General features: G+C 40.2%; 1 protein-coding gene across 1 annotated transcript in view; it reads right to left on the reverse strand.

Moving 5' to 3' along the window:
- Window positions 1-778: 778 nt before the first annotated feature.
- Window positions 779-25,051, reverse strand: part of SPNS3 (spinster homolog 3 (Drosophila)) — a 27,635-nt gene continuing 3,362 nt past the window's right edge. Inside the window, exons 4-11 of the mRNA XM_009885185.1 lie at window positions 24,528-24,679; window positions 23,644-23,710; window positions 22,519-22,709; window positions 20,418-20,570; window positions 17,037-17,226; window positions 11,501-11,566; window positions 3,863-3,961; window positions 779-1,051 (exon numbers count right to left, since the gene is read on the reverse strand). Of these exons, the coding sequence (XP_009883487.1) occupies window positions 884-1,051; window positions 3,863-3,961; window positions 11,501-11,566; window positions 17,037-17,226; window positions 20,418-20,570; window positions 22,519-22,709; window positions 23,644-23,710; window positions 24,528-24,679 (1,086 nt within the window). The 3' untranslated portion in view covers window positions 779-883. The remainder of the gene's footprint in view (window positions 1,052-3,862; window positions 3,962-11,500; window positions 11,567-17,036; window positions 17,227-20,417; window positions 20,571-22,518; window positions 22,710-23,643; window positions 23,711-24,527; window positions 24,680-25,051) is intronic.

The following is a 25,051-nucleotide window of genomic DNA, read 5'->3' on the forward strand; positions in this document are numbered from 1 at the left end:
TTCATAGGCCTCCCTTCCTAATCTCTGCCTTAAATGCTACTGTCTTGTTTAGGTTAGCAGTCGTGCCTGTGACAGCTCTATACACTACCTTCTGGAGCTCCCCAGCTCCACAGAATACTTGTGCCTGCTTTGCAGATGGGGGAGGGTTGCCATATGCCAATGCAGTAGCAATTTTTGACTCACAGTCAAAAGCATCCCAAAAAGTCAGTATGCAGGATTTTCTGCCATATGGAGGAATTGTTATTTGGCCTTTTCTCTAGCTGTATCTCATTAAGCAAAAAGGAAAGAAAAAGGGAAGGACATTCTTTTCTTCTTCGCAAATCTTGCCCCAGAGTTCATTTTCATTTGAAAGACTGCATTCATTTCTGGTACCTAGAAAACCAAGTCAGAGCAGAAGGAAGTTGTAAGAATCTAGATGATTAAGGACAGTGTTCTGTCCAATTCAGCAGGTTTTCTTTAAGTCTTTTACACTTTGAATATGACTTCTTTCAGGGAGAAGGCTAAGACTGGTTCTACTGGGCTCAGAAAGACCAGAGTAGAAAAGGAATTGCACCTTCCATGAAGTCTGTAATGGTGCATTACCTACAGTAAAGCTATTTTACTACCTCCATAGACAGCAGTGTTTTGAAGGTGTCACTGATACCACTTCCATGATCCTTGTGTGTTCCGCAGTCTGTTTTGCTCAATATGGGAGGTTTGTTTAATCTAAGACTTCGCTGGGATTTTGCCTTTTTTTTTTTTTCTTTTATACAGAAAGTAATGCAGTATTAACATAATGCAGATATTTGTGTTTTAACTTTATACAGAGCCAATATCATGGCTAATGTAAAAACAGGAAAGCAATCAGATACAGGTTTAAAAGTTATAAAGATATATAGAAACCTCAAAGCCGCTCCGCTTCCTTACGATCTTCCTCAATGTAGAAAGATGTCAGGAGGAAAAAAGCTCCTCCAAAGACACCAACAAAAGCACACGTGATGAAGCTGTACTGCATGCTCCAGAAACTCCACCGGAATGAGTGAGCATTCTTGACCTGGATAGCATGGGCGATCTAAGGGAGTGAACAAGGCTGTCCTTAATCTGAGATAACATCATCATTCTCTTTTGGTTTAAGCAGACTGTTTACAGTGTGGTCCTTGAAAAGAATAAAACTAGGCAGATAAAGATGAAAAGCCTGCTACCAAAGTTTGTCAAACCCAGTACCCAATACATCTATACTTCACTGCTCTTCAGCTTCCATTTGGTCAAGGAGTCTCATGTTCTTTTATAACTCCAGTGCCTCCAGTCACAAGAGTAGGCAATGCTGCAACCGATGTTTGTAATGTTTGGTAAACTTTAACTAATTTTACCATTTTCTAGCCCATCTCCAGATAGCTAGCACAGGACAGACATTTGGTGGTGACCTTTATCATTTCTTGATGTTATTCTCTAACTTTATCCATCCTTAAACAGCATCAAATGGATACAAACAGGGGATTAGCATCGATACAGGCACAAGCAGCAACACTCATTAAGAAGGGAAGAGCTGGAAATTAATTTAAGAGACAAGACTGGAGTCTGCTCTGGAGCCAAAAGGCATTTGAGGAGTCATGGAGTGACATTATGAGGAACTGGGAAGAAGAAGATACCAGGCAGCTGCTTTTTGCACTGGCTGGAGGATGAGCTTGTAAAAGTTACAAATGATACACATGAATTTTATTTTTGTAGACAGAAAGAAAAGCTGATTTCAAGAAACTCAATAAGATTCAATACTAAACCCAGGAACTTAAAATCTCTTGTTAGCATAAACAAAAAGATGAATGTTGAATGCAGTAATTTTTATTCCTGCATTTGTTCTTGATGGTTAGAATACGCTATGTGACTTGAAATACAGAAATATGAAACTCTGCAACCTTTGCTGGGTTCAGTATGATTATTTATGACAGTTTAAGCAGATAAGAGCAAGATCAGCTCTAAATGGGCACCTTGGGACTACAGCAAGCATAATGGCCAAAATACAAACCTAATGTATTTAATTTTAAAATGCTTAGTAAGAATATTTCTGAAGCATTGAAAGAAGAAAAACAGACTCTGAAAAAGACTGTTCCCTGACCCTCCAGCCAGTTTTTAAGCTAAAGGGTTAGCTGAAGCAGGTTAGTAAACAATAGCAAGACATGAATGCAGAAGATTTGGTGGCTAATCAACAGCGGACGTGGACAGCGTTGGTACATCGGTTTACAGAAGCATTCCAGAAGACAATGTTGTGCTCATTGCATAAGGCCCCACTTGGGCATAGATAAGTTTTTTTCCTGTATTTTTTGTCTCTGTTCTTTGCAAAGTTGCAAGGTTACCTGAGGTTAATCTCATCTGGATAAGCTTTTTTTGTCTTCACACTTTTTGATTAGCTGCTATTTAAGGCAACTGCATGCAAGGTACTGCATAAGAAGTATTCTGCACACAGTTACTAGCAGGATGCAGCAGCATTCACCAGGAAGCCTCAACTCTGCCTGTGTCTCAAAGGTGGCAAAGAACAGGGGGTAAGAGATGATACAACTATTTTCATCTTTCAGGCAGGAAGCATAAATCAATGGAATAGTCAAAGAAGGGAGAATGCACAAGACATACTTAAGCTTTTAAGAGACCTCCCATTTTTGCATATCATTTCAGCCATTTTCACGACACGGGGATGTCGGTTATTACCATTCCCCATGCATGCAGCCAAATCAGTGTGAGTTTCATAACACACACCAATGGGCAAAGTGATCTCTTCATTTGCCAAAAAAAGAGAGCCAGCAGGAGGAATCTCTCAGTGAGAGGGCTGTCTTCTCTGCCAGACAGATTACACTGTTGAGACTCCGGTTTTCACCCAGTTGAGGACAAGGGGGATGTCCTGTCTGACTGGACCAGCAGCAGCTGTGCCTACAGGTACAGCTCACTCGGGCATTTCTGTCTGGCCCTGTCTAACCCTAACCCTGTTAACATGTGACAAAGAAAGAACAGATGTTCCTGAGGTGAACTACTTAAAATAAACTTTCATATGAACAAAAGTTTAAAGCAACAATAACGACTCACTCTTTCTCCAGTGTCCAGTAAAGCAGAAAAATCAAAGTGGGTGATCGGTTAGCTACTGCGTGCAGAATTACTGTGTCTTAAATCAAAAATAATGAAGGAAGGAAACAACACTGACAGATATCATCCACTGGAACTAAAACAAATGAACTGCAGGGAGAAAACAGTACTAGGTGCTTTGCCCAGAAGCACCAAAGATCAAGTAAATGATCAAGGGCAAAGAAATCAGGTCTCAAGCAATATGGGAATTCAAGGTTTAGGTAATTTGAGACCAGAGCTTTGAATGCCAAGTAGTAGCAAAAGGCAACCATTGCAGTCACTCTTGTCGTGATTTTCAAGAGAGCATTGACTAATTGCAAGATTTCAAATGTTAAGATTTGAGTTAACAGTGTTAGGTTTCAAGATAAAAAATGGTATTTTGATTAATTTCCACAAAACTCCTCAGAAACTTAACAGAAAGCGCTTAAATCCAACTATAATACCCATGACACCGTCTTTGCAAAAAATGTATGCCTTCAAAAATTTATGAGTTTGCAAATTTAAAATCAAAATAAATTTCTACACACTGCATGGAACTACTCACACCTACAAGGCATAGGATTATATTCTATATAACTGCAGTGTCACAGTACCAGAAGTTGCATGCATGTAAAAATGTTTAGAAAAATGTCTTTCCGTATTCTAGTATCAAGGCCACAATTTCAGTCACTTCTAATTTTGGACCAGGAAGTGCCTACAATTCTGTGAGTGTCTGTCTTCCAGTTTCTAAAAGTTTTACCCTACGGAAAGTTCAATAAGCAGAGAATTCACTTACAGCACCAATGAGATATGGGCTGCCTGCATCTCCCAGCAAATGGCTCACCAAAATCTGCAGGGCAATAGCTGTAGACTGCCGTCTTGGTGTCACAACATACTGAAAGAAAACACAACCCACAAGAGAATGAATATTAACAGAGTGAATCTCCTGAAAGGCCAACTACTTATACAACATCCGAGAGAGATTAATATATTAATTTTTATATATTTCTTATTCAAATACTGTTTACAATTTGGAGACAGAGAAGCTATTCTGAGCAAAAGAGTACACTGGATGTTTTGTTGAGGAGAAAATAATTCAAGAAATCAATACACAAGAGGGAATGACAATAAAGTAGGAAAAACATGACTCTCCTGCCTGCCCTTCACAGCAGCTTGTAGAGATTCACTTGGCTATGCAACTAATAAAAACCTCCAGACAGTAACCCGTCCAGTTGTACTGATTTACTAATAAGGAGATTCAGCACTGACAGCCTCTGACAAAAATCTCTTACAACATTGTGTCAGCAGGCATGGTCTAGATTGCTGGGGGGAAAAAGTGGTACCTGGAACCTGGAGTTCCTGGCGAGAAAGGATGTCAGCTGACACCTTGCAGACCACGTGAAGACAGAGGGGGGGGCACAATCTGGCAGACCAGAAGGTGGCTGATGGTGCTTTGATGATGGCAGAAGTTTGCTGCTTGTAACTGCAAAGCACCTGAGATATAGCTAGTCTAGTAACAGTACCTCGAAATGATTATGCTTTTGAGTGCACACAGTTTAAATAACAAATTGGAGAAGAAGATGTGGCGCACATCCATCACACAGAAAAACATCACATAGATTAGAACTATTATTTAAAATGAAATAAAGTCATTTTGGGGTAATAAGGGCTTTATGTCTGTGCTACTGAATATCAACTGTGCCTGAAGAAGTACAGTAAGATTCTATATAATTTGTGTCTCTCTTTTTCAGGAATACATTTACACAAAAACACATTCACAGTCAGAATAAGACAGAAGCAATTTTCAACCTTCACACCTTTGTTTTCCAACCACTTGTTTATATCAGAGATGAAATGTTTAATATTCTCCCACTTCTCTATACCGCAACTTGATTTTTTGGGAACCTGATCTGAACATCACTTAGCATGTCTCCAACACTAATTAATACGGTGACTGGTGTTTTACCAAGAGACAAACTCAAGGTTTGAGTTGTGGCTCTATACCTGCCTTCAAAGAAACACTAATATGCATGACAAGTTGTGTTTAGAAGAAAAAAAAATAAATCCTGCTCTCACAGTCAACTTAGAGTTTTGTTATCAGTTTTTGTGTTTGAAGAAACCTCAGAATATTAAATTAAAAATATCTACCTACCACTAAGATGTAGCTATATCACAATAGCAACATCAATGCCACATCTTTAGGGTGGGTGAAACTCCTTTAATGGCTGTTAAAACAGGTGGGTAAGGAAGCAACGTTGTCCAAGACACAGAGGTTAATTACTCTTGTGCAAATAAGTGCCACATGAAGTCAGGACCTATACATACCAGTAACTTACAGCATTTTAACGATACTGAAACTACAATCCATGGCACAGATGCAGAAATGGGAAGGACAATAATCTATATCAATGTAATGGTTTGCATTCAGGAGTGGATTGACAGAGGATACTATAGCACTGCATTCCTTTCCCTCTTGCAGCCCTGCAGTTGCAGGAGCTAGCATGACATATGTTCTTGGTATGAAGACTGGAGCACATATAGAATGAAAAGACCTAAAACCCATTATTTTGATAAAAAACCATTCACAGAATAATGCATGATTTACATCTTGTAGTTTAAGTACCATGCCAAGCTTTTTCCATTGCTGCAGTTTTCATGCTCTCTCACACAAACATATTTCTACCATTTTCCCTCAAGTATGACAAGATGTATGTTCTGCAGAGTCTTTCCCTAAAACACAGTTCTTCTGGGGCGGTGTCAAGTTGGATAATTTTTCTCAGCAAGGTCACCTATTTTCACAAGGCCTGTACGAACTCAGGTCTTCCTGAGGTGTCTAACTCTTTTTCAAACTGGGTTGAAATCCATGGCTTTGAAACTTGAAGAGAAAGCACAGACTGTAGTAAGTCTTGTTTCCTTAGGAAGTGAGGCTATGAATCCCATTTAAATTTAACAGAGCATTTTATCTAAAATGAGAAAGAAAATAGACAGATTTCCTCCAACATAATTAGCAAAAATTATAGCCAACTTGGCTACTGTCCTCCTGCCTAGTAAACCCTTCCTGTAGCCAGGGTTTTCTAAGCAGCACCACGCCTTACACCCTGCTGGAATGCCAGAAACACAACAATGAGCAGTGACGTCCTTTTTCCTACAACCAAATTTCCTCTGTTCAGAAACCGAGTTTCTCAAGAGCTAATATAACTCTTTCCATTCAGTGGAAGCCTTTCGGTCCTGCTTGCCCCATATGGCAACCAGTTTCAGTAAAGAACCAGTCCACATTGGTAGTGCCCCTCTTAGCAGAAATGGCCACAAACTTGGATACACAAATCACTCAGCATCTTAAACCAGCATCTTTGCACCCAGTAAGAGTACTCCATACAATGCAGTTTTATTAAAAGACACAACTTCCTTACTTACCTTGTACACATACAGCTAGCTTGTATCCCTTTCCATTCCTAGTCTCTCCAAAGTAGATATTTTTAACCAATTATTTTTCATTAGGAATATTTAGATAGAATACTTCAATAATAATAAATACTAAAACAGGGATACCTGAGAGATTGCTTCAGAGTTACAGAAAACCACTTTAATAGCGTGTTGCCATCACACTGCATCCAGTGTAAGAACAGTCATGTGAGATTGGCTGATCTGGCAGCCGAAATCCTCGTCATCCATGGGATGAAGGAACAGTCCAACAGCTCCTCCTCACTGTGGTCATGACACACCTTGGCCTAGACTGAGGGCATGTAGTCTACCCAAGTTTTGTTTTCTCTCAGAACCTGCCTGGAATGCCAGTTGAGCATCTGAATTTTGGGAACAGGCTCTTGTACAGAAAGAGAAATAAAGAAACTACAGCAGAAAACTCCGAGCTTGGGAAGTAGATCTGGCTATGACAGACTGTACTAAACTGGAGACTGTCAGTTCTTGGCTCTCCAAGTATATCATGTCATCTGTCCTAGACTCAGATTTCTTTTATTGATAATGACAGGCTGTGTTTGAGAAATACAAATGAAATATTGTTATGCACTTAGTACATTGTGGGCATTGCAGGCATGAGAAAAGATAAATGCACTTTCGCTCTCTCAGTGCCCTGCACCACTTCCTTACCACATTTATTTAATATCTCATATCAGTAACTACAAGAGACACACGGAACAAAGCTGTAACAAGAAAAATGGAAGAGAAGGATAGGACGTTTCCTGTAGGTACCAGGCTCATACAAACTCTGCCTGTACTATTATTCAGGTTCTTCTGCACAATGGAAACGTACGCGAGAGCTTGATGCACTGTAGGTATTCACTAGAAAAAGAAGAAACCAAACACTCCCCACACAGGGACTCTGAAATAGCCATAGCATCCTGCCTGTCCACAGTGACTGTCCAGTTACCTACGCCGTGTCAACAATGCAGATAACATCCTACACACTGTCATCTCCTAGAAGATCCCAGTCCGGATGCTTTGACAGATAAGCAGGGTCCTCCAAACAGATATACTTTGCAAACCCTGTTGTGCTGTCTCTGGAGGTTTTAGAGATCCTACTGCAGACTATGTGACAGACCTGTCAGCTAAAAAAGCAGATGGAACAGACAGGCTGGTAAATGCTCCTATACCTCCTAGGGCACTTCTAAACAAAGATGGGGACATGTTGGTAGTCTTCCCAAACCCATTATTAGCTTCCAGTTCCAGAACCTCCTACGCTTTTAGCTGCCAAAAACCTAAAAGACGGGGTCCTATTACCTCCCAGACGGCAAACATATTTCATAAGGGCCACTCCATGTACAGCCTCCCAGTAAGCCAGCGTATTGTAAGCAAGGCAGCCACAGCACTGCTCCACTTGCACATTATGACTGTAGTTGTACAGTAGATACCTTCATGTTTACAGCTGAATAAGAGGCGCAAAGGTTGCTACATGCAACGCATCTTGATGTATTAGCCACAAAGGAAGAAAGTCCTTATCATTCAGACAGCATCGTCCTTTGTCTTCAGCTCCACAGGTCGCAGGATAAATGAATTCCTAGCTATATTGTCTGGCTAGTTGTGCCATGTGGGAAGAAAGAAAAGTCATTTTCATGGCAAAATAAGAACACGCATTAGCAAATGCAGCCACATTATCAGAAATCCTACCAGTTCACATGGGAAACAATGCAAAAAGAGAAATTACTGTCGTTATCTGTGACACCCTTCAGTCAATGTAATAGCAGTAATAAACTGAACCCATGGGTTTTCAGCAGAATGAAACACAACTCCCAAATAAGATTGCCAGACAGAGCAGACATCCACAAATGCAGCTGAATTCCATAATTTTTCTGATAAAACAATTAGCAACATTTAGAATTCAACAGATCAAACCCAAAGCACACTCATGATAATACACTGAACGTCTGCTTGCAGGGGCAACCCACTGCTGCAGAGCTCTGCTCAGCCAAACTTTTCACCTTCCCACTTGTTGCCAATTGACACGATATTGCTCGTACCTAAACACAAAAGATTCTAAAATAAATACAAATGAGGGGTGTTGGTCACTCTGGAGACAAGAACTTCCTCCTCTTCTGGATTTAGATGGATCCAGGATACAGCAATGATGCTCCGCATAGACTTCCTGCAGGCTGCAATATGATGCAGCATTCCCTAAGCAAGCTGAGACCGAGTGACTGAACTGAATGAAAGCACAGCTCCTTGCAAACTTCGCAATTTGGGTTCAGAAAGGAACTGAAGGAAAGAGCTGACAGTAACCACCTGCTTTACTTTCCCCATTGTATATCAATAGTATCTAACTCAGTGATGTCCCCTTCCTCTTTGACGAGGGAGGAGAGAATTAAAATGCAGATGTAGGAGTTCAAAGAAAAGTAAACTGAGAAACTTTAAAAAAAAATCCTTCAATGGTGCCTCAACTGATGTAAAAAGGATACCAGTTGTAATAGTGTGCGGTTCTGTTGCACAAAAAAAAAAAAAAGTTATTTCAAAATAAATTGAAATAGAAGCTAATAAAAAAATTCAGTTTGAACTAGTGATAGTTTTTCTGCACCTGTTCACTGCTTCAAGGCTACAGCTCTTGTCTCATAGGATAATTGTTTCTGACCATTCTTTGAGAGTCGAAGAAGAAACAAAACCCTCTTGCTGGTGGCTGAGATTTTAAGCAGGCAACCAATTCACCAGTGCTGATCGCAAATTTGGAATTTTAATTAAAATTCCAGAGTGCAGAAAACTGACATGTAGAGAGCAGTACCATGAAAGAGTAACTTGAGAACATAACACAATAGTCAATATCAGCAGTGCTTTGTTGAAGAACCATGAAATAGAAGTTGTTTCATTCCTTCACCTCAATTAGAATGTAAAGAAAGATTCTTCAAGCTCTGAATTTTGAGGATAAACAGGCTCACGACAACAAGGCAAGGTCAAGTCAGTGGAAGGAAGAGTTCTGTAGTGTTTCACAGCTAGTCCCTTTTGTCACTATACGATGCTCAGCATTTGGCTATGTACTTTCACACCCTTTTACACGGAAGATTGTAACAGAGATACTTTTGTCTCTGCTCAGCTTTTTTGCCACTTGTTTTTAGTTAGCTCTTAGGAATACAAAGCAAGTTGTATTGAGCAACTGAGCAACTAAGACCATAGTGACAGCAACCTCAGTTGTAAATTTTCAATTCCCGTGGTAGCAAGTAATGATGACAGCTTTGTGGGCAACTGTGTTCCACGAGCCACGGGCTGCAAATCTTCTTTACTGTCCTCGACTCTTGTGACATGTTATTGTGCATCACTGCATGTTGTGCTACGTATTACCACATTCATGGTGGTTCTTATATGAAAGATTTATTTTGACAGTGGGGTTTGCAGTAGCAATCTGCAAATAGACTTGAGCTCCCTTAGAATGCAAAACTATTACATAAAATGGAAGATGCTCCCATGAACCTTGCTTAGGCTCTCTTCACCTACCGGTTTTCCATCATTAGCCTGAGGGTGGGAAACAATCAGAGATTTCTGTTCTGCTTTGCCCTTACCTTTCTGTCTTCTCTCACTTGTCCTGATGGCGTTACACAATTTCCCTGCTTTGCCTTCTGTCAGTACCAATGGCATCAGCATTTTGCCCATGCCATTCTTGACTCAACACCCTTGGTTGAGGTAGCATCCTGCTTGAAATGTTTGGGTTACTGTCACACCCACTGTTCTGCAGCACAGTGATCCCACAAAAGAAGATTCTTCAAAGTAGAGACTCTGGATCTCATTTGCGATACAGTACTATACTCTTTGTAGAAAAGGATAGTGCCAATTTAATGCTTTGTCTTATGCCCATGGCTAGCAACAAAAGGACTTTCAATCATTTTAGTAGCTCTGGCTTTGGTACTTAAATCAACTTTCTGCAGTTTGATTGCTAGATATGAACAAGGTAGACCACTTCCATGCATATTTGACTGATAAACTATATTCAGCTTGTTCATACTATGGATTTAAAAAAAAGAAGTCATATAAGCTACTTCATATGATGATCTGCATAGTTCAGCGATAGTAACGGTATCTATCCCACATATTGTTTTACACAGACACTGATTAGTGACCGTGGAGCTACAGCATAAACCAAAGGTTGCCAAACTTTGAGTGAAAACTCAAATACATTAAAAAATTACTAACCCTAAAAGCCTTTGCAATGATAAAAAGAACTAGCTGCTCATTGATACCTAGACTTACTGTGCCGCAAGATGTGTGCTTTTCACATCACTCCATTCTAAAGAAAGTTACTGGTGACAGAATTCAGATTAAATAATGTACTGCTATTCTTCGGGCTTGTGGTGTCAGTCCTGGAATCCCCAAGAATCTCATGAGCATCACTGCTTGCCTAATACTTATGAATTTGACTTGCAAGTGCTGGAATTTATCTGCACTGTATTCTGGAATAAGGGAACTTGCTAATAGTTCACAGAATGATGAACTGTAATGGATTCACTAACTTCAGTTTACAGAATATTGACTTTCCTTCATTAGGATCACCTTTTCAAACCTTTGGAGCACAAATAGAAAATCTCTGATTACAGACAGAAAGTCACTCTCTTTCTGGTGCAGACCATTTTCTGGTAGACATCCAACAACACAGAGCTGTATAGAAAATCCAAACTAGTGTGGGTACCAGCAGCTCTAGATAGTTCTACTTGCATGAGTTCCACCCAAACCAGTACATCTCCTTTCTGGGCTTACAATGAACTTGGACTACCGCATCACCACACCTATACTGTTACTGGTAACTTTGCACAGCAGTACATTGTTGCACGTGATTACATTTGTAACGTTAGCAGGGTACCAATAAGGGTATTCTTAGTAAGATTTAATTCATCTCTTCCTAGAAGGTGGAGGTTCTTCTGGCCACCAAGATGCAGGCTTATGAACAATATTATGTTGAGAAAAGCTGAAAAACTCGAAATAAGGAAATAGTTTCACAAGCACTTACCAACAGTATGTCTGTCACAACAGCCCAGTTTACAGACAAAAACAGTTCTCCAAATGCAATAAAAATCTGCAAAAAAGAAGAAAGGAGTGACTATGTATGCTGCATTGGCCTTCTTTATTGTGAAAATGAAGACAGGCTTACTGACCATGCTTATCTATCTAAGAGTTATTGTACATACCCATCTGCTTATAAATTAAACATCTCTGTCTATGCTTACAAACACTAATTTTGTCTTAAAAGGGGGGAAAGGAACCAGAGAAAGTATGTTGGTTGCTTTGTGTTACAAATCCTCAGCAGAAGAGCCAAAATAGAAACCATATACCATTCTCCCAAATGAACTGTAATGAACTGCTGATCCCAAGAAGAGGAAAGCAAGAGCCTGTGAAGACAAACATTTAGCACAGGTTTAAAAAGTGCTCAAAGATGTCCCTTTGCTTGCATTTCCAAATGAAACCAATAGAACGCCTCTGTGCCAGTACAAGGACTCTTAAAGGCTCCTTCAGAGAGATAACTTCCAAAATGAAATGGACTCCAAAAGAGACAGGCAGCCTCAAAGCCTTGGTGCCCTGTGGGAATTCCCTAATTCATCACAAATGGAGACCCAGCCATCAGGAAAAAGGGTAGAGCCCTCAACAGTTCTTACAGCTGTGGTCTTAGAAAAGATTAACCCTTTCAGCCAGTCCTGGACATAGGTTTGAGCAGGCTGTACAGACTAATTGATACTTGAGGAAAGCATTAAAGGTACACTATTAAGCTGGAGCAGTTCTAGAAGGCAGAGACACAGGCCACAGTTAGATGGCACTTAGGAAATAAAATCCATAGTAACAACAAGTGCCAGCATCTTGTTCAGTAAGGTCTTGGTCAAGGTGCTGTGCCTGGTTGATGAAAACACAGTCCTAAGAAAGGCACAGCGGCAAACTATCAGATGTTCTCAGAGGGGTAGCTTACATTCTCCTAAGAAGAACCAGACCTATTTTACATCTTCCTATGACACCCCTACCTCCTCTGTGTTTCTTACCCGTACTGTTCATGTGTTTTCTTCTCCAAAGACCTTTACCCAGACATCTTTTCCTTCAAAATATTTTATATAAGTTTTCTAATTTGCAAGTGAATCTGTTCCTCTATAGATAATTATTTTTCTTTAAGTTTTGTAACAAATATCACTCATTTCACATACTCCTTGACTATGTCTTAGCTCTTGGATTTACGCATCCCACTATCAAGATCTTTCCACTGATACAACCTTGGCAGACCTTGCCCTTGCAAGAAACAGAATGCAATCATTCTTCTCGAATCCCGTGACTGTTGCTATAACACTCTATAGACTACAGAAACCATGCTGTATGCCAGTCTTAGCTGGACAGCAACTGACACATCTTTTATTAGAGAACTTTGGGCCAAACACAAAATTAAACATGTTCATTGACATGGGTAGCAATATCATACCATTCAGCTTTTTGCCAAGCCACCCGGCAATAAGGACTACCAATGTCAAATCTTGCAGCCACCAGAAAATATTAGCCCTTCATTGCCTTATTTCAGGCTAATACTTTTTGAACTCTCTTGGAAAAGCCAAACTCATCAAGGACCTTCCTTGCTTTTTTTCCCCCTGGTTCCATACAAATAAACTTTAAATGTGCTATTGCTTAACTTAGAATTGCAGCCTGTAAAGTGGTCAAAGCAGTGCTCACAGGCAAATGCAGAAGTACAGTTGAATCCTGCTATACAGTGATAATGGCATTAATTTATGTAAATTCTGTCAATTGTGTCATAGCTAGCTAGAGGTACCGCAGGTTAAAGTGAAACAGGAAGGAGACAAAGAACAGAGGGATTTATTTAAATCCTGGCTGACACTTCAGGTATAATAAGATGCAAATACAATGGTTAGCGCAGAAGGTTCTGAAGACTCCCAAACTGTTCCTAGATACCATCAATGGAATATATGGCTACCTCCTTTACACATCAAATGACAGATTGGTCTATCTCCCTTATAGGAATCTCGGGATGTTTAGTACTTTTAAAGTGTTGTTTCCAGTTTTCCTTTTTCTTCATGGTTTTTCCATGTTATTTAATCTCTACGAGCTCCTAAGAACAAAAGCATGTCATGCCTGGTGCAAGAAAGAAAGTCAAATTCACCTTTAGGAAACAAGTTATATGCTCAACCTAGAGTTCAAAGGAATAGGAATTAATGTAATATTATCCATGATAAGAAAATGTGACATTCAGTGGTTAAGGCCTCATACTCCAGAAAATAATTATTTCATATATACTTGTGTTAACATTAAAGACACAACTTTGTTAGCTTTGCTTTTCTCTCCTAAGGTCTTGTGTGGATTGCAGTTGTAAGGTCATTAGAAAAATTTAACCCAGACAATTTTGGAAGGTAATCACTCTACAGATTGTATCAAAGTATTCTGTCTAAAACCAATATCAATTTTATACTTTCTCATGCAGAATAAATGCCATACAGTTGAATAGCTGGCATACTAAGCCATCCAACTGCAAAACAACTGCAATCAATAAAGAGGAGAGAGTCGTATGTTCTTTTCTTCAAAACAGGTGGAGATACCCTGGAATTACTGTACTTGGTTAGGGAGAAGGGCTGAGGATGGCAGGAAAACAAGAGCAATGCTCTGTTTAAAGTATATCCTTCTGTTCCTACCATCTCTCAATATTCCTCATGCTGTCTCTTATTTTAAATAATTATTGAAAAGTTTTCCATTAAATTTGTGTAATCTTGTTTGTGGCATGCCCATTCTAATCTAAGTGTATGTTGAAAAGAGTCACCTTAGAATCACAGAACCATAGAACGGTTTGGGTTGGAAGGGACCTTAAAAATCATCTAGTTCCAACGCCCCTGCTGTGGGCAGGGACAACTTCCACTAGACCAGGTTGCTCAAAGCCCCATCCAACCTGGCCCCATCCAACCTTCTCCAGGATCCCCAACTGTTTTAACAGAAAGCGCTTAAAAGTTGGTTTTCAAAGGAAACCAGAATAACGTCCCAAATTTTAAGGGGGTTTTGATTTGTAGATGACTGTTTATATGCATACCTAAAGCTAATATGAAGAGAATTAGATTGTAATCAACGTCCGTGCCAAACACACATTCTGCTTTTAAACAGTCACATGCCTCAACAGAAAAGTAGGGAATCAGTATGGTTGGACCATATGTGGTCAACAATTTCTGTCTTTTCAAAAAGAACCACACCAGGCAGGTGTATCAGAGACAAGAACTGCAGAATGCCTCCTCCAAAGGCAAGTTGCAGAGCAAGACTGCATCCCGATACAGCACTACCATCAAAGATAAGTCTGTTTAAATCTAAGTTACCACAACACCAAATACTGTCCAAGGTTCCCAGTCACAGGGTTCAGTCATGACTTTCCAAAGCATCTGCTGCACTGCAAAGCATGCTTCTTTTGTCTTGTTTTGGAAACAGGAACAAATTTAGACAGAGCCTCCCCTGATATAACAAAGCCAGGTAATTTTTCTCTGTCTTTTCAAAGGTAGTCTTTGAAATCAAGAACTGAGTGTCCAAAAAGAGGACAGAAATTTCATTACATTTCAGTTTACCTACCCCAACAGAACCCTTGGAAGTCCAGCCATATTTCCGTGTTAACTTGAGAATTCTTGTGCTTTGAAACACTCCTTCCAGCTTTGGCCATAGCTAAATAAACCTGACTCGTTCCCTTTCATTATCCACTCAAGACAGTGGAAAGCACTATACAGAAACTACTGTAATTGCACGCTGATGCACGTATGCTTTTTTGCTTCAGTACCTTCTGCACTGGGAAGTGATGGAGACGGGTTTGCTAATGTCAGTGTGCCTGAGTAGACAGTGACCAGAATGCCAGTTTTCTGCTAGTGTCCTACACAAATGGAAGATTTGTTTCAGTGGGACCTTCAAATTAGATACACCAGCTGGTGCGCCGCTCCAATACTCACACCAGTATGAGTAGTGTCAGATCTTGTTTAGAAAGCAAGGAGAGGCATGGCTGGTGCCAGAGAAAGCAGTAGTTAAGCAGCTGCAGTGGTAAAAGTACTAGAAAAAATCAAGTGCTTAGATTCCCTACAATTTATTACCAACTGCACATTGTTGACGTTACATTTTGGAACACCTGAATCAAGCACATCAAGCAAAAGACAAAACAGCAAAGTCTCTGGTTAAAAGACCAACTGGTCTGCCCAGGGGAAGAAACTTAAGGAACAATTATCCATATCCCAGTTCAGAATTTCCTCCCAGATATCACACTGATTGGAAACAGAATGTCGTTTGCATGAAGAGAAGCACTTAAACAAATTTCTTTTTATCAGTCCTAATAAAAGGTACATTTTGGTAATTCAAAAGCAATATATTGATTCGCTCATCTAACACAGGCTGGCAAATGAAACTGTTGTTCTCCAACTTTAATGACAGAAAAAGAACTGAAGAACATAGTCAGAGCGGAACTATGTGGGAACCTGAGAAGCAGAAAAAGAAAATGGCTAATTCATTTGGCACTTAGATCTCCTCTCTCGAATCTAAAAATAATCTTCAATTTCATATTTTGCTTTGTGAATACACAATCAGACATGCAAATCCATTTGTTTTTTCCCTTGGTGTAAAGGTGTTTTTCCACAGGAATACACATTCCTGAGGAGTCAAAAGGAAAACCTCTTTGAGTAAGTGTTATTCTCAGAAGAAAAAAACCTGCAAAAGTACCCTTTCACAGAGAACTGTTGATTACTGTAATTAACTTTACTTGGATCCTCTTATTTATGTTAATCATGGTAATTGTGGCTATGGAGTCACAGGAAAACAGCTTGGAGTCTTTCCCTAGCTGTTACCAGATTATAGTTAAAATAAGGTTGATGTTCAGTTCCCTCTGACAGGGATTTTTTGGAACTATTCGTCATTCCTAGTAAGTGTCTATTTTTCCCTTTACTGAGAACAGAATTTCAGTTGTTTATACTTCAGTTTGCATTGCCAAAAGCTTGACTTTGAAGATCAGCTAGTGATTTGGGGCTTTGAAGGTGATGGCTAAATTATTCTTAGCAAGAACTGTACGTATTGTACAGTCACAAGTACACCAATCTTTAAGTATTCAGAGAGCAAAAATAAATAAGAATACTAAATTAGTCACATAGCATTAAAAATTAACATAAGATTGAGGCTTCCTTTAACTACATTTTTGCATAAGGGACACACTAGCTTTATGCAGCTAACTACATAGGCTTACTATTCTCTTCCTTAGTGTGGGCAGACTCTGTAGGTCCTGAGGCCCAATTTATAATGTTCTGACTGGATGCCCTTTTTACTGGACTAAATAATGCACAGCGTGGCTCTTGCAGGACAGACCACAGCTGTGGGCAGTATTAGAGCAACATGCACAGTGCTTAGCTGGCAGGCCACCTTGTCGCAAGTCACTGAAATCTCTTAATGGTCTAGAAGATTACAGAGAATTCTGCAAAAGCAACCCCTCGCCTCCTCCACCCACTTCCTTTTCTCCCCAGGATCCCAAAAGACATTTTGCTAATGATAGACAGATTGGCACTTACAAAAGTGGAAAGAATGTTTGTCTGGGCCACCATCAGAGCTATGTAGAGGCAAAGAGCAGAAATGAACATGCTTGTGGCACAGATCAGAGGATCAGCTTTGTTGTTTATCTTCCTTAATCTTCTTGCAGCTTCTGCGCCAGCAATGACGCCCAAGATCCCTGTCCCAATGGTGATGCCTCCAAATATTAGGCTGGTGACAAAGAAAAGGATTCAGTTAAGCATAGGAAGACCATACTGTGGAAAAAAAAATAGTGTTACTTATACCTTTAGTTTCAGAGGAATCTTTAATGGGGAACTTGAATTTTATTCCACCTGATCTAACCCTCCCACTCCTTTAAATGGATGTAATCCCAAGCCTCAGTTGAAGCTATGCCTCTGCAACTGAGGCTCTATCCCGTGGAGCAGTTATTTTCCCATTTACAGACCCGGTGTTATGCACCCAGGCTGAAGGAGGACTCTTCTCAGTGTGACCTGGCTTGGACATCCAGTGATTTAGAGGAGACACAGTCATCTTGGTTACCCTGTGAACCAATCTACTCAGTCATCCCTAAAACACTGATGGAATAACTCTGTACCACAATCTGTTGCCTTGGAAGAGATCCTATCACGCGGAATTATATACATCTAAATTATAACCCTCTAGTTAGCACAGCTGAGATGAGTCACTTCTCTGACTATGGGAAACATCTACCACATCCCAAAAGAGTGCAAAGAATATTGAATAGCTAACTAGTGGGAGGTTCCATGTAGTATTTTCTGAACACAGAATTTCAAATGCCACTCAGCTTTGTGTGTCTGCAAATGCTAATGTGTTCTCCAGGAATGACAAGTTCATGTTTTAAAAGTATATGTTTGAATAGCTTAGAAGATTCAGCTTCCAGAGGGACTTCCATATATGCTTTTCGCTCAGTCCCAAATGAGATCCTAATGACAAAGCAAGTCTCTTGCAACAAGACCAGTGGTGCCACTGATTGTTTAATGCATCATAATTCTCCTGAGGCAAACAGGGACAGGAGCATTGTGTTCTGAGCACAACTGCTTCTAAATATTTCAGAGTGTCACATGATAAGTTCTGTACCTTTTCCTAAGCTTTCTCTGACTGCAAATCAAAGTAACCAGGTAGGATATGATCTATTCCTTTAAATTGCAGTGCATCTACTTTTTAATTTCTTTCTGGGTGATTAGGAAGAATTTAATAATTCTACAAAAAAAAAGAAAAAGTATTGCTATGCAAGATAACAAACTTTAAGCATATTTGTACTCTCCCTCTAAGTTCTTCAGAATTCAGATCCATCACTCACTATAGCTTGATAGTGACAATATAGATTGTCACTAGGCACAATAACTATCTTAGAGATTTGTCTGGGAGAGGCAAGTTCCAAAGTGACATTAGTTGATCCAAGCATTCATGGAATTGTGTTTAGAAGATTCATGTGTTGTAAACTGCAGTTGAAATAAACCTAAAGCTGGAAGAAAGGGGAACAGTGAAAAATAAATCCAAGCATAGTTCAGTTGACAGGGAGTAGGAAAGTACAGAGGCTTACTCCTGGGGAAAGGCTACTATGGGATCTTTTAGGGTCTAAGAAAGCTGCTCGCTTATCTGTCTGATCTGTTTGAAAGCATCTGCGCAAAGACCTGAATAAAAACTTCATACTGCCTATTTATCTACCTTGAAAGGATTGAGACCTGAGTCAGCTGTGGTGCCATTTGAATTTGTGTTTCCAGGGAGTCTAAGTGACACAGCCTTGATCCTTAAACAAAGCCTGCAACTGCTGAACTGCCAGAGGGGAAAACGTCCTTAAAGTATCCCTGGGCGGGTCTGGGAATGTGCAGCTCAGTTCTCCCAGCACCATCAGCGACAGGTCTGACATAGTTGTTTATATTATGTTTCTTTACATCCCCATGGAATAACAGTCTAAACCCAGCCTTATGCTGCTTCTGGCACTAGCTTATGCCAAGGTTCTTTTTAAAGCATCCTGTAAGAAAGCAGTACATGAGGTTAAACTATCAGGTGCTCCATTTTACTACTCTGAAGACCATGTCTGCTCTAGCAACACGACTGTGGAATAATAATTCAGAAGGTGGATTAGAAAACAAAACACGGGCTAACACCTTCAGCTTAATAAAGGAAGTATTTAAACTGTATCTGTTTAACAGATACAGCAGAACAGTTTAAACTGTCCAGCTTCCCTTCTCTGCCTACCCTGAGCCAGACTCCTGAGTTCATTCCCTTCCTCAGCATTATTTGCTGTTAACTAATGTGCCAACAGTGGCATCCATGGAAGGACAATTGCATTTCCCATTGAAGTACTTGTGGATGACTATTCAATCCACCTGGTTTGCACTACAACTCAGAAATCACTTTTGAGTTGATTCAGTTATTCCATTGTAGAAAAGCAAAAGAACCCCATTACCAGAGGACACACTCAAGGTGTGATTACTGCTTTTCCCCATTAATTGCCTTTACCTGGAAAGACAATGTAGTAAGCAGGTAGTTCTTGTAAATCCATCATGAAGGCAGAGACTACAACCAGATTTGGGATACCTCCAGAAGAAAGGTAGGGACATGTGTATGGACGCCACTGGTAGGGAGTCAGTACATAGAAGAAAAGTGTCCCAGTGCTCACTGTTATTGAGGGTAGCCATGAATACTCAAGAAGAACATTGAATACATTTTTTTCTGTTCTGGATAACACATTGTAAGGAAAATAATTCTACTCCTTGCTGGTGAAAAGTGATCTCTAAGAAGTTGTATTATGACTACTTTCAACTCCTCTCCTGTTGTAAATCCCCCTTGCCCATCCGACATTTGATACTTATTAATGAATCTTTATCAGTACAGAGAGCCTCTGTAAGCAGAGATCTGCTGGCAGTTACTCACAAGACCAAATTATCCTGTTTTGAGGTAATGATATCATACGGGATCAAATTCACCAAGCTTGCTTTATGCTGGGAGTCACAATGACCTGGCCAACACAGCAGCAGTTTCAGACTAACAAGAAGATAACAGGAAAGTTACCAAAATACAGGATCTAAACATACTTAAATTGGTATTTACGTAGCTCAGGGTGCACAGTCAATTGTCAACTAAAGTCTTCTTGCTAAAGCTGCTCCTTTCCCTGCAAGTGTTCCTATTACTGCTTCTTTCCACTTTACTTAAATAGGGCTGGCAGCATCTTTCCAGTTAACTGAGCGATTATAAACAAACAAACATATAGGAGTGTCTCAGCATACCTGGAAGCAATTTAGTCTAACATTCACACTCAATTGCCCTCACAAGAAGTGTTCACAGTAACATCCTACCTTCTGCCTTTGGAAACAACTGTGACTTAGCACTGTGCAGTGTTTCCAAGTGTGTTTCCACAACCGTGCACACCTCACCTGTTAGATGAATCACAGGTTTTATCATCACACGGTGATACAATGCCCTGGACAACCTGAGCCCTGTAAAGAAACACCGGTACCCACATTCCCAGGGCACCAGTAACGAAGGCCATGGCAGTCAGACCCAGCGAGGACCAGACAAAACTCCAACTGAAAGTCAAAAGAAAGAAAAGAGAGCTATTAGAAAGAAAGGGGTGTGAGGAAAAAAGGGAAAAGCCTACCTGCAATACCCAGGATTTCAAGCAATAACAAAGCAATTCATTCAGACATCTTATAATCAAAATGTACTCCCTTGAAGATACAAACTTTGATGAGTCTTATCTATGAACTTCAACAGTAAAGTACCAATTAGAGTAAGACCTACTGATTTCATGTTAAATCCCAGTCCTGGTCTCTTGCAGAGTTTATTGCCAACTTTTGCTAAAACAACTGCTGTGAAATTTTTGATAGCAGAACTACAACAATGAAAGGCAGGCAAGAGTTTAATGGCTTAGCAACCAAATGAAAATGTTCTATGATACGACTAAATGGCTTAGGATGGTTTTAGGTTGTTTGTGTGACCAGTAGAAATGAGAGTAACATATGGGTCTTTCAAACTGTTAAGACACAGCAGCTGAAATGCGCTTAACTCTACGTGAGTAAAAACAGACTGTCAGTTTGCACAGTGAGTTTTCAAGACAACAGGAGAAGCATTTTTAAGAACTGTCCAAATCTTGTCTTCTTCCTGCCCTGTTCTACGAGAAAATTAACTTTTTACTAGTCTCTTTCTTGTTAATAGTTTAGGAGAAAGTCCCCTTTGAGGTCAATAGGGAGGTATGAAATCTTAAGACTAAATAAAAGCGCTGCAAATGACCAGGTGACCACCAGACTAGAGGATTTGTTAAGATATGAACCTAATTCTTCATCTTCTAAGGATAAAGGTCTCTTTGAGTTGATTAAAAGAGGAACCACCTGTTTTTTTGGCAGTATGTCCTTATGCTTTGGAAATTAATTGCTAAAGAAAATTAAAATCTATTTTTACAACATTGCTGGAGGTTGTAATGAGCATTTTTGCAGAAAAGCAACTTTGACGATAGTCTAGTTGTTGAAGTGTCAGAAAGGTTCATTTTTGATTCGGGAAAGTTCATTTTTTATTCACTTCAGAGAGTACTGCCTACAAACTGTAATCCGACAAACTCAATCTCTAAGATACTTGCTGTTCTGGATGCAAACAGGATGCAAATCTGATTGTCAATTAGAAAACGCTGGATTCTACAGAAGAGGAACACTCCAAAGACAGACAAGGTCCCAGGAAAGCAAGTCTTTAAAACTAAAAACATTTGATCGGGACCGCGGGGAAGCGGTCTGCGGGCACTGGCAGTGCGGAGCCGGCTCTGGCGCAGCTGCACAGCGGCACCTGCTGTTCACCAAGAGGATCCAACTCTTCCTTCCTGCCCCTGGCATGGGCTTTCACGAACTGCAGGGTAACAGGAGTGAGAAACCTGCTGCAATCAGTATTCTACTTCATCCTGCAGGTCAGCTGGTGTTGCGTTTAATTTTTGTGTGATTAAAAGGAAGAGGTCATCGGCCAGCCACAGGTCAGCGGGTCAAAACACACGTACAATAACTTTATAAACAATGTTGGGTCCTACCGACCCTCACCTCTTGTATCAGAGGCATGCCAGGCTCACAAATACCATAAAACAACTGGCTGAGACATGCTGATCCAACCTTCCTCAGGCACTAAGAATTGCACATAAAGTTACACCTGCAAAATATGCCCTTTTACCAATCTAGCTTACCCTATGTGTTAAAGTAAGAGGGGAGGGGAAGCTTAGTAAAAAGTAGAGTTGGATTTAAATAGGAGCACACTGCTATCATAACTTTGCCTCCTTCCCCCTCCTTAAAATGGGAGGACAGCAGAAGCAAAGAAATTTCTGATCTCTTGTGTAGTATTCCTGTAAAAGTGGAAGAAAGAATTTTATAAGTGGTGTTGTAATCATCTCGTCTACAGCATGCAATACAAAGGAACTGAGCAGGTCATATTTCTAATAATGAAATGGTCGTTCCTCAATGGAGGGAACCAATGGAAGGAACCTTTGCTGCTAAAATCACTTACTTCTTGGCAAGTGATATGACATCTTGACACCAAGTAGCCTTGGCAGTTCTGTGCACACCTGGTTTCTCAGCTGCTACTCGTATTGTGCCGGAGATGCTCAGTGCTCTGTGTGCTGCTATCCTTCTCTGGGTCCTGTGAGGGACCAGTAGGATCAGAAGAACCAGTGCTAGACCTCCCATGCAAGGAGTTATCTGTAGACACAAGGCTGGTTAGATCAAGGATACCTTTTTGCTTATAGTGAAGACTCCACAGCAATTCAAATTCAGCGTTAGAATTACACATCGGAGAATCGCAGATATGTTCAGAAATAGATGTGACTTGCTGTTTGTAGGTCACATTTGTAAAGAAGAAGAGCAATTTTGGCGATTCATGGTGACTTTGGAGGAAAGACAATAGATCCTCCATCCCCATCATACAGATACATGATCACTCCCACTGATTTTGGAGAAAAACATGTGAAGAAAGAAAACTGTATTCTAGCCACAAATGCAAGAATCACTGATGCGGTCATCAGTGTTCTCTGAATAACATCAGACTGTTATTCCAGTAAAGATTCTTCCCCACTCATCCTGTACTTGCTAGTTAATTTTATGGTAAGTTAGGAGGCTCTGACAAAGTACTTCCAAAGCAGTAGGTGTTCAGTATGGACAGACATCACAATGACATGACCAGAACAGAAGAGGTTATTTTCTTGAAACCTTCAAATAACAGAAGTTGTTCCCAACAGCATTTCAGAAAACAATCTGTCTGTATTTTCCTGAAGAATTATACTGGTGCTACCAGTATAATGATCATTTTACCTTCAGTTTCCTCTGTTTGAGGAGGTCTTGGTGCACTGACAACCAATCCAAGTGTGTCCTCAGGTAAGAGGAACATCAGCACCTGCCCAGGCTGCTGTACAATTTCACCTATGCCTGCTTTCATTCTGCAAGAGCTAGGCATAAATCTTCCGCTTGTCCTGCAGGAAGAGTTTTCTTAAACACCAAGTTCATGACCAGTCAGACAGTAGAAAGTCTTTCCACTGCTCACCTCTTTTAACACAATGATCATAAGTAATCCAAACCCCAGTGATGATTCTGATTTTACAGTGAATGCCTCAGCCATGAGTGAAAGTGAATAACTCACCCTGAATGCCCAGTGCCAGTCACCTGTGACATGTGCCATGCCAGCTGCTAGGACATAACCAAGACCACTGTAAGCAACAGAAAGGAATAATCAGTAGGCATCAATGAATTCTCACTGGCTGAAATGACATGTCTTGCCAGGGAAGGAGAGCACAGAGAAGTATTTTGTCATAGTTTTCAAAATGGATAAACAGAAACAACTCTCACAGTCTATGCTAGTCTACTTGCCAGCCAGTATTAAAAAGAGAGTGTAACCTCCTCAGAGCAGACTTAAGATGGTGGCAATAATGTCCCAGACTCCTGTGCCAGCCACATGAATTAAGTCCTGCAGGAATTCCTTTAGTTTTAATCTGCCTTCTGGGCGCAGCCTTGGCTCCTTGCTCTAATAAAGAGTGTGCCTCCGAACCACTTAAAAAGCCCTTCTCCACCTCTTCTTCAGACACAATGTCAATTTAACAAAAAGAGGAGAGGGAAGTGTCAGTTCTTCCTTGGGAGACATTTAATGGAGGCTTCTTGAAAAATTTGTGAAGTGAATAAATATCTGAAAGCTTTCCTCTTCCAAAACCCAGAAATAAATTACCTACTCCCATGCACGTATTTCTTTTAGAATTGATTCAATATTTTATTCAAAGCCTACCAGTTTTCAGAGTTTAGATTCTCCCTAAAAAATGTTGGGGGAAAGAAGCAAATTTTTCTTCAAGGTAAATATAGAAATAAACCTAACCATCTCTATTTAAACATGCTAAGCAAGTGACAACTCCTTTTGCAAGAGCCAATGCAGACATACATCAAAATATGTCTAATCAAGGCTCAGGGTATATTGAATTGCAGGCGTGGTCATACAGAATTTCGAAAGGCGGGTCAGTTACTAGCAAGAAAACCAACCTTCCCACTGGAATGAAGATATAGAAGATAGATAACATTGTGGTCCTTTTTCCTTCCTCAAACAGGTCTGCAATGATGGTGGGTGCTATTGTGGAATAACTGGCCGTGCCAACGCCAACTAGTCCTCGTGAAAGAAAGAATATCCAGTAATACTGCAGGCAAAAGACATATTATAGTCCAAAAAAGCCCATGCAAGAAAGAAAGCTTACTATTAAAGAGATGCATTTTAGTGGATCAAACGTACCAGAGGAAATAAGAATTCAGCCATCTTTCACATATGTCCGTATTCCCTCCACTCACACCTGCTTCCCTCGCATCCCACTGCTCTGCTTCCTACTTTCTGCACAGTAGTGACGTCTTAGAGTGATGCCCAAAGGGAATTACAGGACAGGTTTGCCAAACAAGCTGCTACACTGTTAAGGTCATAATCAACAAACATTCGGGACAAAAATAAGATCCCATCAATTGCGACAGTAATGCGTGCATTCTCCATTGCCTAGGCTGGTCTCTATCATCCCATAAAG

The sequence above is a fragment of the Charadrius vociferus genome, unplaced genomic scaffold (genome assembly GCF_000708025.1).
Source record: "Charadrius vociferus isolate BGI_N301 unplaced genomic scaffold, ASM70802v2 scaffold54, whole genome shotgun sequence".
In the NCBI taxonomy this organism is placed as follows: Eukaryota; Metazoa; Chordata; class Aves; order Charadriiformes; family Charadriidae; genus Charadrius; species Charadrius vociferus.